The 13,546-nt window shown below is 41.7% G+C and overlaps 1 protein-coding gene across 2 annotated transcripts in view; it reads left to right on the plus strand.

Moving 5' to 3' along the window:
- Positions 1-230: 230 nt before the first annotated feature.
- The window catches only part of DNAJC8 (DnaJ heat shock protein family (Hsp40) member C8), a 45,236-nt gene continuing 31,920 nt past the window's right edge, over positions 231-13,546 (plus strand). The window contains exons 1-3 of one of the 2 annotated variants that reach the window (XM_082247774.1): positions 231-340; positions 7,137-7,238; positions 10,867-10,923. In XM_082247774.1, coding sequence (XP_082103900.1) covers positions 272-340; positions 7,137-7,238; positions 10,867-10,923 — 228 coding nt within the window. In that variant the 5' untranslated portion in view covers positions 231-271. Of the gene's footprint in view, positions 341-5,660; positions 5,819-7,136; positions 7,239-10,866; positions 10,924-13,546 lie in introns of those variants that run through there. The other variant, XM_082247775.1, reaches the window with a different exon arrangement.

Consider the following 13,546-nt stretch of genomic DNA (forward strand, 5'->3'; position numbering starts at 1 on the left):
TTTTACGTTAACCAAACGCTGCTTGGTGATATTCTATGCATCTGCCCCCCTCTCTCTTTTAAGACCTATAATTTGCCCAGTACACAAGGAACTTTCTAGGTAGCGCTTAATCTTGGCAGGTCCTAGGTCTGTTAAAGACCAACAACAAGACCACGCTCTTCACATCGTCGGACGCGAACGGGTTACGCTCAGAACGCGACGTAAGGAGGTACCGCCCCGGCTCACGGCGTGCGTTGCGTCTGACGTAAACATCGATTGGCTTGGCGGCAACATGGCGGCATCCGAGGCCGGTGGGTCGTCTTTTTCGGCGGAAGACGCGTTCTCTACGTATTACTCCGAGGTGACGTAACGGCAGTGTTAGGAAAGCCATTGAGGGGCATGGAGCGCTCGTCTTATAGCTGACTCTCAGTGTCTGGCCGTATCAGAGTCTCGGAATACACCGTTCTGAGGTGTATTACGTGCCTGTGGTCTTAGGGACTGAGCAGGATTGAGGTGTGGGGTGTTATCAGTCAAGTAGCCTACCTCCCAGTGCATAGCTAACCCCCTTTCCTCCTTCAGTTGTCCCTCTTTTTGGTTTGATGTGCAGACTGCTGTACACGTGTTCTATTTAAAGTGGAATGCCAAGCAGACGTAACACCAATAGCAGGGGTGAGGAATATAGTGCCCGTTTTACTAGTTAGAATGAATACTTATCTCATTCCAGGGTGGCAGCCTGTTCCTCCTCTCTCCAGAACCCCAATGTGTGTGGGGTTGCCACATCATCAATTTAAACCAGGACACATATTAATTTCACAGGTTCTGAGGATGATATAATGCACATAAGCAGGGCAGCCATCGGGGGTACAGCCCATACAGATGTAGGGGGCCCAGGCGTCTAGAGGGGCCCAGTCCCAGGGATGCCCAGGCTCCAAGCTGACACCTCCCCTTTTTTCCTTTCCTCCCCTACACTGGCAACTAGTCCCTACTCTCACTGGTGCCACCCATTGCGCTGACTCCCAGCCTCCCCCTGGCCGCTGCTGTCAAAATGATTGGTTGCTAGGACCCCCTGGTGTCCTTGCATTCAATAAAATGCATTCACAGGCCCAGGCAGAGGAGGAGGAGGATGTAACTTGGTGGTCAGGCCCAGGGGGCCCAGGCCTAAAGCTGTGTAAGGGGCCCCAAAATTTCCGATGGCTGCCCTGCACATAAGGCACTAAGTCAGTTTAACTACCGCCTTAATCAGCCACAGATCCTGTGTAATTAATGTGCCTTGGTTTAAAGGGATGAGGTGGCAACCCTCAATGTGTGTGGGCGCTGCTGTGATTGCTAGTCCTGCATTATAGGTGATGAAGGGGGGTAACGACCAAACTGAGAAGCGTTAGGGCCTAAGGAAATCGGTTACTTTTCAATGCAATTTGTGAGGCCTCGGCCACGCAAGGCTTATTATAACATATTCCTGTGCAAGGGGCATGTTCGCTTGCATGGGAATGCACAGGAGGTCCGTACAGCTCCATGCAGGTAGTCCCATTCATGTGAATTGGGTTAGAGAGGCTGCACAGACACAGCTCCTAATTTGTCATCTGTGCGGGTCCCCGAATGCAGATACTGAGTTCAAGGACACCCACACTGATGTTAAATTGGGAGCAGTGGCTGCATCCCAATTTTCATCAGCGGGGCTGCCTTCATGAAACGCAGGTAATGCACAGTTGCTTTTCTCTCACCTGAATAGTCAATATATTAAATGATAAAGGGAAAGGAATTGGCAGCACTCCAGGTTGAGTCAAAATCCAGATTTATTGACTGGACATCCAAATATGACAATCGTGACAAGGTAGACGCGTTTCACACACTGACTGTGTGTTTAAGTAATGATTAAGCACACAGTGTGTGAAACGCGTCTACCTTGTCACAATTGTCATATTTGGATGTCCAGTCAATAAATCTGGATTTTGACTCAACCTGGAGTGCTGCCAATTCCTTTTCCTTTATCAAGTTTTCACGGAGGCGAGCCGGGGCATGCACCGGTGTGAGTCATCAGGCAATCACACCACCTTGAGCAGTGAGTTCTTGTCTCTTCAAGATATTAAATGGCTGGTGTCTGGTGTAATGCAGCGCTATAACTGCAGATCAAACGGAGGTTAAGATGGCAGGATTTTTTGGTTGTAAGGGCCGTTTCACACTGGTGCAATGCCAAACATCATGTGATTCACACTGCACTGCAGTTCACATGTGATGTCTGTACAATGCAAGTTTAGCCATACAAATTGTATGGATGTATTCGCATCCCATTCGGACCAAACTTGGGCTAGACGTTTTTTTGTTCGCACCAGAATCAGATTGCATGGCTGATCACACCCATGCGATCTGATTGCTGTCTGAATTCACAGTTCACACTGGGATCTGCAAACCGATCTGGGGGTGTCATTAACTTTGTATTGACACCCGCAGTGGTTTGCAGAGGGCAGTGTTAACAGCTGGCGATTCAGGTGTGATGCAGGAACCCACCCTGGAATCACAGGGTTTCCTGCATTGGACCAGTGTGAACTGACCCTAAAGGATAGGAGGGTTTAGTCTTGCTTTTAAAGTGGATGTAAACCCTCACATATATCCAGTGAAGTTAACAGCCTCAGATGATACACCGAGATGAACAAAAACTCCCTACATAAGTTTTACTTATATATGTACTGTCTTCAGCTTTCTATACTGTTTAGAAATGCACGTCCTGTTAGAATTTTCTCTTCCTGATTCACCTATGGGTGTCGATTCTTGCCATATACTGTTAAACAGCTGATTGGAGGAAAGGCACACATCCATCTCCATAGGCAGAAACATGAAGAGCTATGCTGTGAATAGACCAGCTCTCTGGTAATCTATTTATAGCGCCCATCCAATAGAAAATTCTCAGTTGACGAGAACTTGTCAGAAGTTATGCCCCATACACACGTGCAGATTATCTGAAGACTTTTGTCTGCAGACTTACCAAAACCATATAATATGAGGTCAAACCTAAACACTTTCAATTTGTATGCAATCCGGCAGGCCCTTGCACTACATAGAAAAGGTAAGTCTGCAGACAAAAGTCTTCAGATAATCTGCACGTGTGTACGGGGCATTACTCTGCTGATAACAGTGCAGGAGAAAGCCACAGGATTTAGGGCTTTGAAGAGTTAAGTAAATACTACAGATAGATCTACCCAGGTCAAATGTCATGAATGGGGTTTACATCCACTTTAAGTCACTAGCTATAAAATCTGTTAATCGCTGACAGTAAAGATTTGTAGCAACTATTAAAGTAATTTTTCCTAATTAAATAAAAAAATGATATACTTATCTACTCTGTCCAACAATATTGCCTGTTCTTTGGGGGTCCCCAGTTGGCGCTGTCCACTTCTCTTCTGCGTGTTTTCTGCTCTCAGTGAAGTCTGTGAAACCAGGAAGGGAGGTGAGCAGGGCTGCCATTGGGTACTGTGTTGGATCGTAAGAGGTGTAAGGGAAGTGTTTGGGGGGGGGCAATTAGTAGGTGTGTTTTGACCTTAATGCAGGGGATGCATTAAGATAAAAAAAACACCTAGTCCGGTAGTAAAGCCACTTGAGTGATTTTTACCTACAGGATAGCTTATAATAAGGCTTGCCTGTAGGTACAGTAAATATCTCCTAAGTGTGCACTGTTTTGGAGATATTTATTTTGTTAGCAGCCGGTGACGTCACCGGTGCATGCGCACTAAGCTCTGAATGGATAGTACTGTCCAGTAAGAGCTCTGTGCACTTCTGTTACATCATCACAGCTCAGCCATTCAAACGGCCGAAGCCTGAAAACCTGGAATGAAGACCAGGTGAAGATGGAAGCCTTGGCAGCAGTGACTGCGTGCCACTGGAGGACTTGGTTCTCAGGTAAGAGTCTATCATAATGTTGAGTTGCATACTAGCACATTATGATATTATCCTGCAGGGACCCTTTTTTTTTTTTTCTCATTTTACTGCCATTTTGATTGCTTTTACAAAATCACTATTGTGGTATGGGATCAGTTGTCTCCACAAGGAATGGCAGCCAGGAAGACTCTAAATATTCATATCTTTGTGAGTATCTCCTGGAAAAATGAGCATTTTTCATTTTCAAAGCTTGAAAAGCTGATTAGTTGCAGTGCACAGCTTCTCTAGATTCTGTCTTCTCCAGTGATAAATTCCCCCCCATTGTGTTTTATATTACTTGATATCCTTTGGTAAAGGCCAGTGTTGAGATAGTTAGAATGTATTTAGCTAATCTCTTGTTTACTTGTACTAGAACAGGATTAAGAGGCTGTCTGTGTTGCTGGGAACTTGTTATGTATAATATTTTTCACATTCTGCTATATAACATTCCCCAAAAAAATTTAAATTTTTTTTTACATTTTAGGCAAAATTGTTTTCTGCTACATATTTTTGTTAAAAAAAATTGCTATAAGCTTATTTTGATTGGATTGTGCAAAAGTTATCGCGTCTACTAAGGGAAAGATTTATCATTTATTTATTTTTCTTACTAGTAATGGCGGCGATCTGCGATTTCTTTTTTTTTTTTGCGGGACTGCGACATTGCGGAGGACGGATCAGACCCCTAACTGACATTTTTGACACTTTTGGGGGTACCAGTGACATTACTACAGTAATCAGTGCTAAAAATATGCACTGTTACTGTAATAATGACCCTGGCAGGGAAGGAGTTTACACTGTGGGTGATCAATGGGTTAAATGTGAGCCTAGGGGAGTGATTCTAACTGTAAGGGGGCGGGGCTTATGGAATGACTATAGAGACCTGTGATCCTATATAGAAGGATCACAGGAGCTCTGTGATCATTCCAGAGACCAGAACGGTTAGCTGTGTTTACAACAGCTGACTTTTCTTCTCTCCCAGCGGAGAGCAATTGCGGGTGTCAGGTGGCTCCGGAGCCTTCTGTCCTGTGCATCGGAGTCCCCGCGCGACCGAAGTAGCCCTACGTCGGTTCACACATGAGGGCTGCCCTGCCGCAGTATATATGCGGTGGGCGGTCCGGAACCTGTTAAAGGATGCAGATCCTCTATAGCAGGGATCTTCAAACTACGGCCCTCCAGCTGTTGTGGAACTACACATCCCATGAGGCATTGTAAAACTCTGACATAGGGTTCCAGTTTGTATAGCAATTGCTACCTTTTGAACAGTGAAGGAATACTATGCACGGATCTTGATGTTCCATAGGAAGCATTTTTGTTTGTTTTTGTGATCATTTAGCTGCTATATGTGATCCTGAAGTTGCATTTTTGTAATTTTAGTATTTTATGGTAGTTGTCTGATCTGTATTTGACCCCTTCCTTAGATTTCTCCAGATCTTCAAGTCTTAGGACATTGTGTGTTACCTCCAGATTTAAGGGCCAACATCTGTCTTGTAGGCCCTTCAATACATGAGACCTATCTCTCCAGGTCAGACCTTGTGGGTAGGGAGCGGAGATCAGCATCCTTACCCTTCATATCAATCTCATGTGATTGCTGGCCCAGATGGAAGTAGTCTGTAGAAGGTGATCTGGAAGGCAAGGAGTCAAGGCTATTAGATGAGCCCTGATTCACCTGTCTGCCAGAGGCATTGAGTATCCAATTTTTTCGCGTTAAACATCTTGTTCATGTGGACCACTAGACTGGAGTAGGCTGCAGTAGTAGAGGTGAGAACAGAAGCGCAGGCAAGAAATTCAGAGAAGGGACTAGTTATTTTCGTAGTTGACGAAGCAGGGAATTTTGGAGGTGTGGAGACAACTTGACTGAGAGATGTTCTGGATTTGAGGAATGAAGAGAGATGAGTCAAAGGTGACCCCAAAACAGCAAGCATTGAGAAAGGTAGGTTGAATACTGCTAGTATTGACAATTCTCTTAAAAGGAACCTGTCATTATAGAAATGTGGGATCTTTCATTGCTGATTTCTTTTTAAAGTGCAGTCTTTGGACTTGTTCGTTTTTTTTTTTTTTTTTTTCCATTACCAACAGCCCAATGCTGGCCATGAGCTATATGAATTTCGGCAAGTTCCTCAGGAAATGTTTTGTTAGGACTGATGGAGAAAAGTCAAGTTTGGACAAGTGTTGCCTTAGCCTATGTTCAGGTGACAGTTTGAGTGGTAATATAGATCTAGAATTCTGCTTATTTTTTTTTTTTGAAAGAGTAGCGGAGGGTGATAACCCTTTGTCAGAGCATTTGTAGATAGAAGTTGGAAAAGGTCTGTACCTATCAATTATGCATACTGCTTGGCTCATTCATTCCTATAGCTAAACTAATGAATGGGCTGAGCAGTGTGTATGTGAAGTAGGGGTTGGACAGGGCCAGTTATTTTTATGTAAGGGCTGAGGCTGCATAGTGAAGAACTCTGGAGTGGAGCTAAAGGTAGGTATGTAGGTAGGTGGCTGCCATTATTGGGGGGGGGGTCAGAGGGAAATTTAAATGACAACGGAAGTTGCCCTTTTAATGCCTGCTTACTTTTGGGGATCTCCCTGTTGATAGCCTCAACATTTAGCTAACGTACTGCCAAGCTCCTTTTAGGCTGCTACCATACTTGAAACAGTTTTTTTTTCAAATGTATACTTCAGTTATAGTGGTATTAAACCCAAAAACAAACATTATATTGGAGCGTACAAATTCTTAGATGTGATGGCGGCATTCGTTTTCTTGTTTAGGCTTTTTTATTCTTTTTTTCATCTGGTGATCCAGCCAGTAGGTCTGTTGCTTTTCACAAGAACACCTTATCAAGCAGGAAGCATCAGTTACAGAGATGAGAGAATCCATTTAATACTGGCAGGGTTTCTTATAATGATCAACTTTGTTTATATAAAACCTTTATCCCAAGTGTTTGCTGTATCTACTTATACAGTATTAGCAGGAGTTTGGCTTCAATTTGTTAGTGTTTAAATTTGCTAGTATATCTAACACTCCCCTCCCTCTATACTGACAATGCTGCTGTCCAAAGGTGTCCCCTGTGCTCATTCTTCCAGAGTGGGGGCACTCTAATACAGGAGCTGTGTTAGTGGCCAGATCAGCAGATGACAGAGGGAAAAGAAAAGAAATGCAGCTACCACATCTAATGAGTGGTAAGCTGCAATAAATGACATTTTGGGTTGTTTCATCTTTTTATTTTTATTTAATGTTTTGCTTTTTTCTACGTGCACAGGTTAAACAGATTGAGAAGAGGGACTCTGTTCTTACACCAAAGCAGCAAATTGAGAGACTTACCAGGCCTGGATCCTCCTATTTCAATTTGAATCCATTTGAGGTATTTCTGATGTTGCAAAGTTTTTGTAATCTAAAATGTTTCTATGCTTTAGGTTAAACATACAAGATAAGCAACTATGCTTTTCAGAAGAAAAGGCCAGCAATGCAGTGTCTACTTCCTCATCACTCAAATTTCCTTGTACTACATAGTTTATAGTAAATCTGAAGATTATACAATCTTCTTCTTGTGTATGGTCAGCCTTAGTCTTTATTGTTTTTTCATACCTTTAACAGTAATATGTGTTGGAGATTTAGGGCTTTTGGATTCGGGGAGCCTGATCCCAATAAGCGTAACTGAGACAGTATTTTCTCCTCCCAGGCAGCCCAAGTGCAGCGTACAGCCTTTCATTTAACATGAATAGCTGTGCACTGCTGTAGTCCTGTATACAGTGGTGCTATTATAAATGCAAATATTTTTTTCAAATGCTCCTAAGCTGCCTTATTCCACCAGCCCCTGTATGGATCTTTGGTTTTGGAGCTAGACTACAAGGGCAGTGACATTACTGCACATATGTTCCATTGAGTCCAACTGCTACAGTGGCAATTGAGACTTGTAGTTTTTCCATTCATAGTTCAAATTAATATACACATTTCTGTGCAATTCAGCCTTGTTTGCTTGGTTCATATCTGTTAGGTGAGATGATAATTTATGCTTCATGTACACTACAGCTCCTAACTTAAGTTTAGGTGCTTTTGGCATTCTTTTGCCAAAGGTACCAAACCACTCCATAAAACCCTATGTGTCACTGTACACATAGGCTTTTACCAGAGTTTAGGAGCGGCTGCTGTTAGGAGAGCTTCAACCTCCCTCTTCTGAGCGCGGAAGAATGTTGTTTGGGATATGAACGTTTTGACTGCCAGCCGCAAAACATGGCAGAATTGCGGTGCGATTTTGTGGCGTTTCCTGCGGTAAAAGTAGGCTGTGTGTACTTGAAGCCTTAGTGCTGTGCGGATTGAATGTGTATAGTTAGTGAACACACTAGGGAAAGCCACCCGAATGAGGGATCCCATTTGTAGTTTGACTTCCAAAAAGTGGTTCAAGTCTTTAAAGTAGAACTATAGGCAAAACTTTTTTTTTTTTTTTTTGGTTAGAGTAAGTGAGGGTTATAACCCCTGTCATATTTTTCGCCATCTGTGTCCTGTTGTAGAGATTTCCCATCCCATCCTGTCCCATAGCCAAACAAAGTGAGAGGAAATCCCTGCAAAATAAGGGAATTTCCTTGGGGACCCCCAGGTCACCACAATTAGTGTCCCCATTGGAAGATTCCCCTCTATTACTTTTCTGGGGACAACCCAATATTTTTATTTTTTTTATTTTCAATGTTAATGGTAAACAGGCCAAATAGAGAGGATGATTCTCCTTAAGGGGGGCACAGACAGCAATAAAAATTGACAAACACTCTAATCCCTCTTCACTCTAGCCAAAACTTAAAAAAAAAAACTTTATGACTTATTCCAATCAAGAGACATAGATCTATGGGCAGAGAGCAGTGAATGCACTGGGGTTCCACTGGGGTGTGAGTTTCCTCCAATGTAGGTTTTTACCCATCTACTTTCAGGGGTGCCTTGACAAAATACTTCCAGAATTGGCTAAAAATTGTGTACAAGCCAGCAGGTGGATCATGCAAAGCCATGGGTTTTCAGTTGCACTTTGTGGGCTCAGCTGCCAGCGTCCTAACTGATGTCCATCATCAGTTTATAAGGAGGATGTCTGGCACCAGTTCCAGTGTGCACAAGTGTATTTGCTTTGCAAAAATAAATTACAGTTGTGCTCATAAGTTTACATACCCTGGCAGAATTTATGATTTCTTGGCCATTTTTCCAAGAATATGAATAACAAAAACTTTTCTTTCAATCATGGTTAGTGTTTGGCTGAAGCCATTTATTATCAATCAACCGTGTTTACTCTTTTTAAATCATAATGACAACAGAAACTACCCAAATGACCCTGATCAAAAGTTTACATACCCTGGTGATTTTGACCTGATAACATGTACACAAGTTGACACAAAGGGGTTTGAATGGCTATTAAAGGTAACCATCTTCACCTGTAATCTGTTTGCTTGTAATTAGTGCGTGTGTATAAAAGGACAATGAGTTTCTGGACTCCTGACAAGACCCTTGCATCTTTCATCCAGTTCTGCACTGACATTTCTGGATTCTGAGTCATGGGGAAAGCAAAAGAATTGTCAAAGGATCTGCAGGAAAAGGTAGTTGAACTGTTTAAAACAGGAAAGGGATATAAAAAGATATCCAAGGAATTGAGAATGCCAATCAGCAGTGTTCAAACTTTAATCAACATGTGGAAAATTAGGGGTTCTGTTGAAACCAAACCATGGTTTGGTAGACCAACTAAAATTTCACCCACAACTGCCAGGAAAATTGTTCGGGATGCAAAGAAAAACCCACAAATAAATTCAGGTGAAATACAGGACTCTCTGAAAACGTGGTGTGGCTGTTTCAAGTGCACAATAAGGAGGCACTTGAAGAATGATGGGCTGCATGGTCGAGTCAGAAGAAAGTCCATTATTATGCAAATGCCACAAAGTATCCCGTTTACAATACGCCAAACAGCACAGAGACAAGCCTCAAACCTTCTGGCACAAAGTTATTTTGAGTGATGAAACCAAAATTGAGCTTTTTGGCCTCAACCATAAACGCTACATTTGGAGAGGAGTCAACAAGGCCTATGATGAAAGGTACACCATTCCTACTGTGAAACACTGAGGTTGATCGCTGATGTTTTGGGCATGTGTGAACAGGAAATTTGGCCAGAATTGATGGCAAGATGAATGCAGTATGTTATCAAAAAATACTGGAGGAAAATTTGCATTCATCAGCCCGGAAGCTGCGTATGGCACGTACTTGGACATTCCAACATGACAATGATCCTAAACACAAGGCCAAGTCGACCTGTCATTGGCTACAGTAGAATAAAGTGAAGGTTCTGGAGTGGCCATCTCAGTCTCCTGACCTTAATATCATTGAGCCACTCTGGGGAGATCTTAAACGGGGAGATCTCAAACGTGCAGTTTGCAAGAAAGCCCAAGAATTTACAGGAACTGGAGGCTTTTTGCCAGGAAGAATGGGCAGCTTTACCATTTGAGAAGATAAAGATCCTTATCCACAAATACCAAAAAAGACTTCAAGCTGTCATTGATGGTAAAGGGGGCAATACACGCTATTAAGAATTGGTATGTCAACTTTTGATCAGGGTCATTTGGGTAGTTTGATGTCATTATGATTTAAAAAGAGTAAACACAATTGATTGATAATAAATGGCTTCAGCCAAACACTAACTGTGGGTGAAAGAAAAGTTTTTGTGTTTTCATATTCTCTGAAAAATGGCCAAGAAATTCTGCCAGGGTATGTAAACTTATGAGCACAATTGTATCTATATCTTCTGTTGTGTTTACTACGTAATTTTAAAGGATGCCTTAATTTGAAGAAGATTGAGAAACATGGGTTTACCTTGTCAGTTTAAGCTGACGTTATTTGAAAATCTAAACTGCTTTATTAAAAAATTAAACATTCTTTAGTTTAAACTTAAAATCTTTAATAAGCAAACAATATTCCTAATGTACTGTATGTTGACGTTTTCACTGCATTTTTTTTTTAAATATATATAGGTTCTCCAGATTGACCCAGAGGCTACCGATGAAGAACTAAAGAAGAGATTCCGTCAGGTAACTATAAACTTTAAAGCATAACTACAGGCACAAAGCTTTTTGTAATTCCTAGTGTGTGTTAAGAAAAAGTTAACACTGGTGAGGTGTGTATACAACGTCTGGATCGCTGCTCAGTATTTTAAGTGTTTATTTTTCCCATGCTAGATAGTACAGCACCCTCTATACTTCCAGCCTGCTGTGAATATCAGAACTGCAAGTGTCCTTTATCCACCTCCCCTTGACCATTCGCAGAACGCTGTTTTCTGTGAGCCATTTAACAGTGAGCCATTTACCATTTCTGATATATAGTTGACAAAACTTTTGTTACAGCTTTGTGATTATTCTTTGGTGTCATGCTCAGGTCTTTGAATCTCTTGGGGTTAAGAGTCTGATTTTTTTTTTTTTTTTTTTTTTTTTTTTTTACTATATATAGGGCCAGACAAAAAAAAAAATATTGAGTAGAATTTTGTATACCAAAAATGGAGTGATGCAAGGGTTACTTGTCGGCTATTTCGCCCATTTCAAGTTTCTGCATCAGTATTTTGTCAGTGGTCTCTCAATAGATTTTGGTCAAAATATATTTATACTATTTTGTATGTTGTATCAGGAAATGTATAACCTTTTTGTTATACTTGTAAGAGAGATCCCACAAAATCTAAACCTCTTTTCAACATGGTTTATTTTTTAACTTGTTTCTGTGTGTAATTTGTAGTTCTTTATTTTGTGTGCATGGGGTCAGCTTTGTTTGCTCAGAACATTTAAAGGCTCTGCTTTCTGGTTTTCATTATAACACAATGATTGAGTATTTGCTCCCTTTCGCTGCTAATGTTCAAAACTACATTTTTAGTACAATAATTTTAATATCAAGCAGCAAAAATGTAAAATCTGCTTAAAGAACTACTGTAAGATAAACATTACATTCATAGTTCAAAATCCGGATTATATACTCTATTTTCCTTTTTTAACCAAGCCTGATCCTCTTTTATAGGCCAGATAACTGGAACAGTTATCGGTGGGCCATAAAGTCAGGAACATAATCACCAAGGATGAATTTGGCAGCTTTCAAGACGTGACAGCTGAGTTGAAATTTCCTTCATGGAAAGATGTACCAATAGAAACCTGATGTGTAATAAATCCAGCAGCTCCGAAGTGTAATTATATGTTGTGTTTTGAGTAAAATAGTAAAGGGATTTCTTAATCGTATAAGAAACAGGATCTTAGTCTTAACCATGGGTTATATGCAGCTACTGTACCTTCAGGCAATTGAACACTAGCCAAAAAAAGCTGCAGGGGCATCCTCTAAATATGTAAAATCAAGAAAATCTCAAAGGGCATGTTCTCATTTCATGCTTAATCCTCCATTGGTACCATTCCTTAGCCAAATTGATATCCTTGCTTCTCTTTTCCATTATTACTAGGTGGATTAGACAAGCCATCATTCAAGCCTATAATCTAAAGCAGGGCTTGACGATGTTGCTTTAAATCTAGGAGCTAACAAATCTTTTGGATGGAACATGTTCCCAAAGGTGAACTTTTCCTTTTAACCCTTTCACAGCCAGCGACATTTTTATCTTTTTTGTGAAAAATCATGTTAGGCCTGAAGGTAACCTAAAACCCCAAATATATATTTTCAGAAAGCAGAAGAGAATAAAATAGTGGTAGTACCAATCTTTTATTGTTGTTGGGGGGGGGGGGGGGGAGGAATTTGTGGGGTTAGGTGTAACTTTAATTTTTTACAATTCGAATTTTTTTTTTCTCCCCGTCACATGGAAAAAAAAAAATCCCCTATGTGATCAATTGTTTGTTTAAGACCGGTTCTCTTTAATGAGACATTCAGGGTCTGCATGTTCCCCCTGTGCTCCACTGAATGGAATGCAGTTTACATCGCACTGCATTGCATTTTTTTCCCAGCCTTGATGGCTGAGAAAACAGTCAATAGGGACCCGAAAATGACGTCACCCGTCCCTTCCGGGTCAAAAACTAAAAGGGAAGGAGAGTGTCTGCTCCTTCTTCCTCCCGCTCCTTCTACCCGCAGATGGGCAATTGGAGCCCAGGATACATTTGGGGGGGGTGGTGTTGTGGTAGTGGTGAGCATTCGGGCGGCAGCCCAGGCACCAGCTTGAAACTTCTGGTCGCCATGGCAGCCTGGCACCTGGTGTTTATCAAGCCCTGGCCTAAAGGGTAGGGTTCCTCCTTTCCCTGCTAAGGCGCACTATAGTAGATCCATTAGTGCTTCATGGGCTTTTCAGCATGAGGCATTTGCTTACCCAGATTTGCAAGGCTGCCACCTTGTTTTCTGTTCACATGTTTAATTCAGGTAAATGTCCTTCTTTTAGGTAAATGATGCCTGTTTCGGCCATAAGGTTCTGTCAAGCCGTTCCTTGACCCGATGTTACATGGATCTTTTGAGCCCACCCCTCAGTTGGGCTGCTTTTACGCATCCCTTGGTTAAGATTAAGATACTGTGTCTTCTACTGTATGGTTAAAAAAAAAAAAAAAAAAGTTTTGACTAGCCTGTAAATCCTTTTATTGGAATACAATACAGGACACAGGTCGCTACCCTCTGTTCTCTTGTTCTCTCTCTCTCTCTCTCTCTCTCTCTCTCTCTCTCTCTCTCTCTCTCTCTCTCTCTCTCTCTCTC

The sequence above is a fragment of the Pelophylax lessonae genome (assembly GCF_965119305.1).
Source record: "Pelophylax lessonae genome assembly, chromosome: 2".
In the NCBI taxonomy this organism is placed as follows: domain Eukaryota; kingdom Metazoa; phylum Chordata; class Amphibia; order Anura; family Ranidae; genus Pelophylax; species Pelophylax lessonae.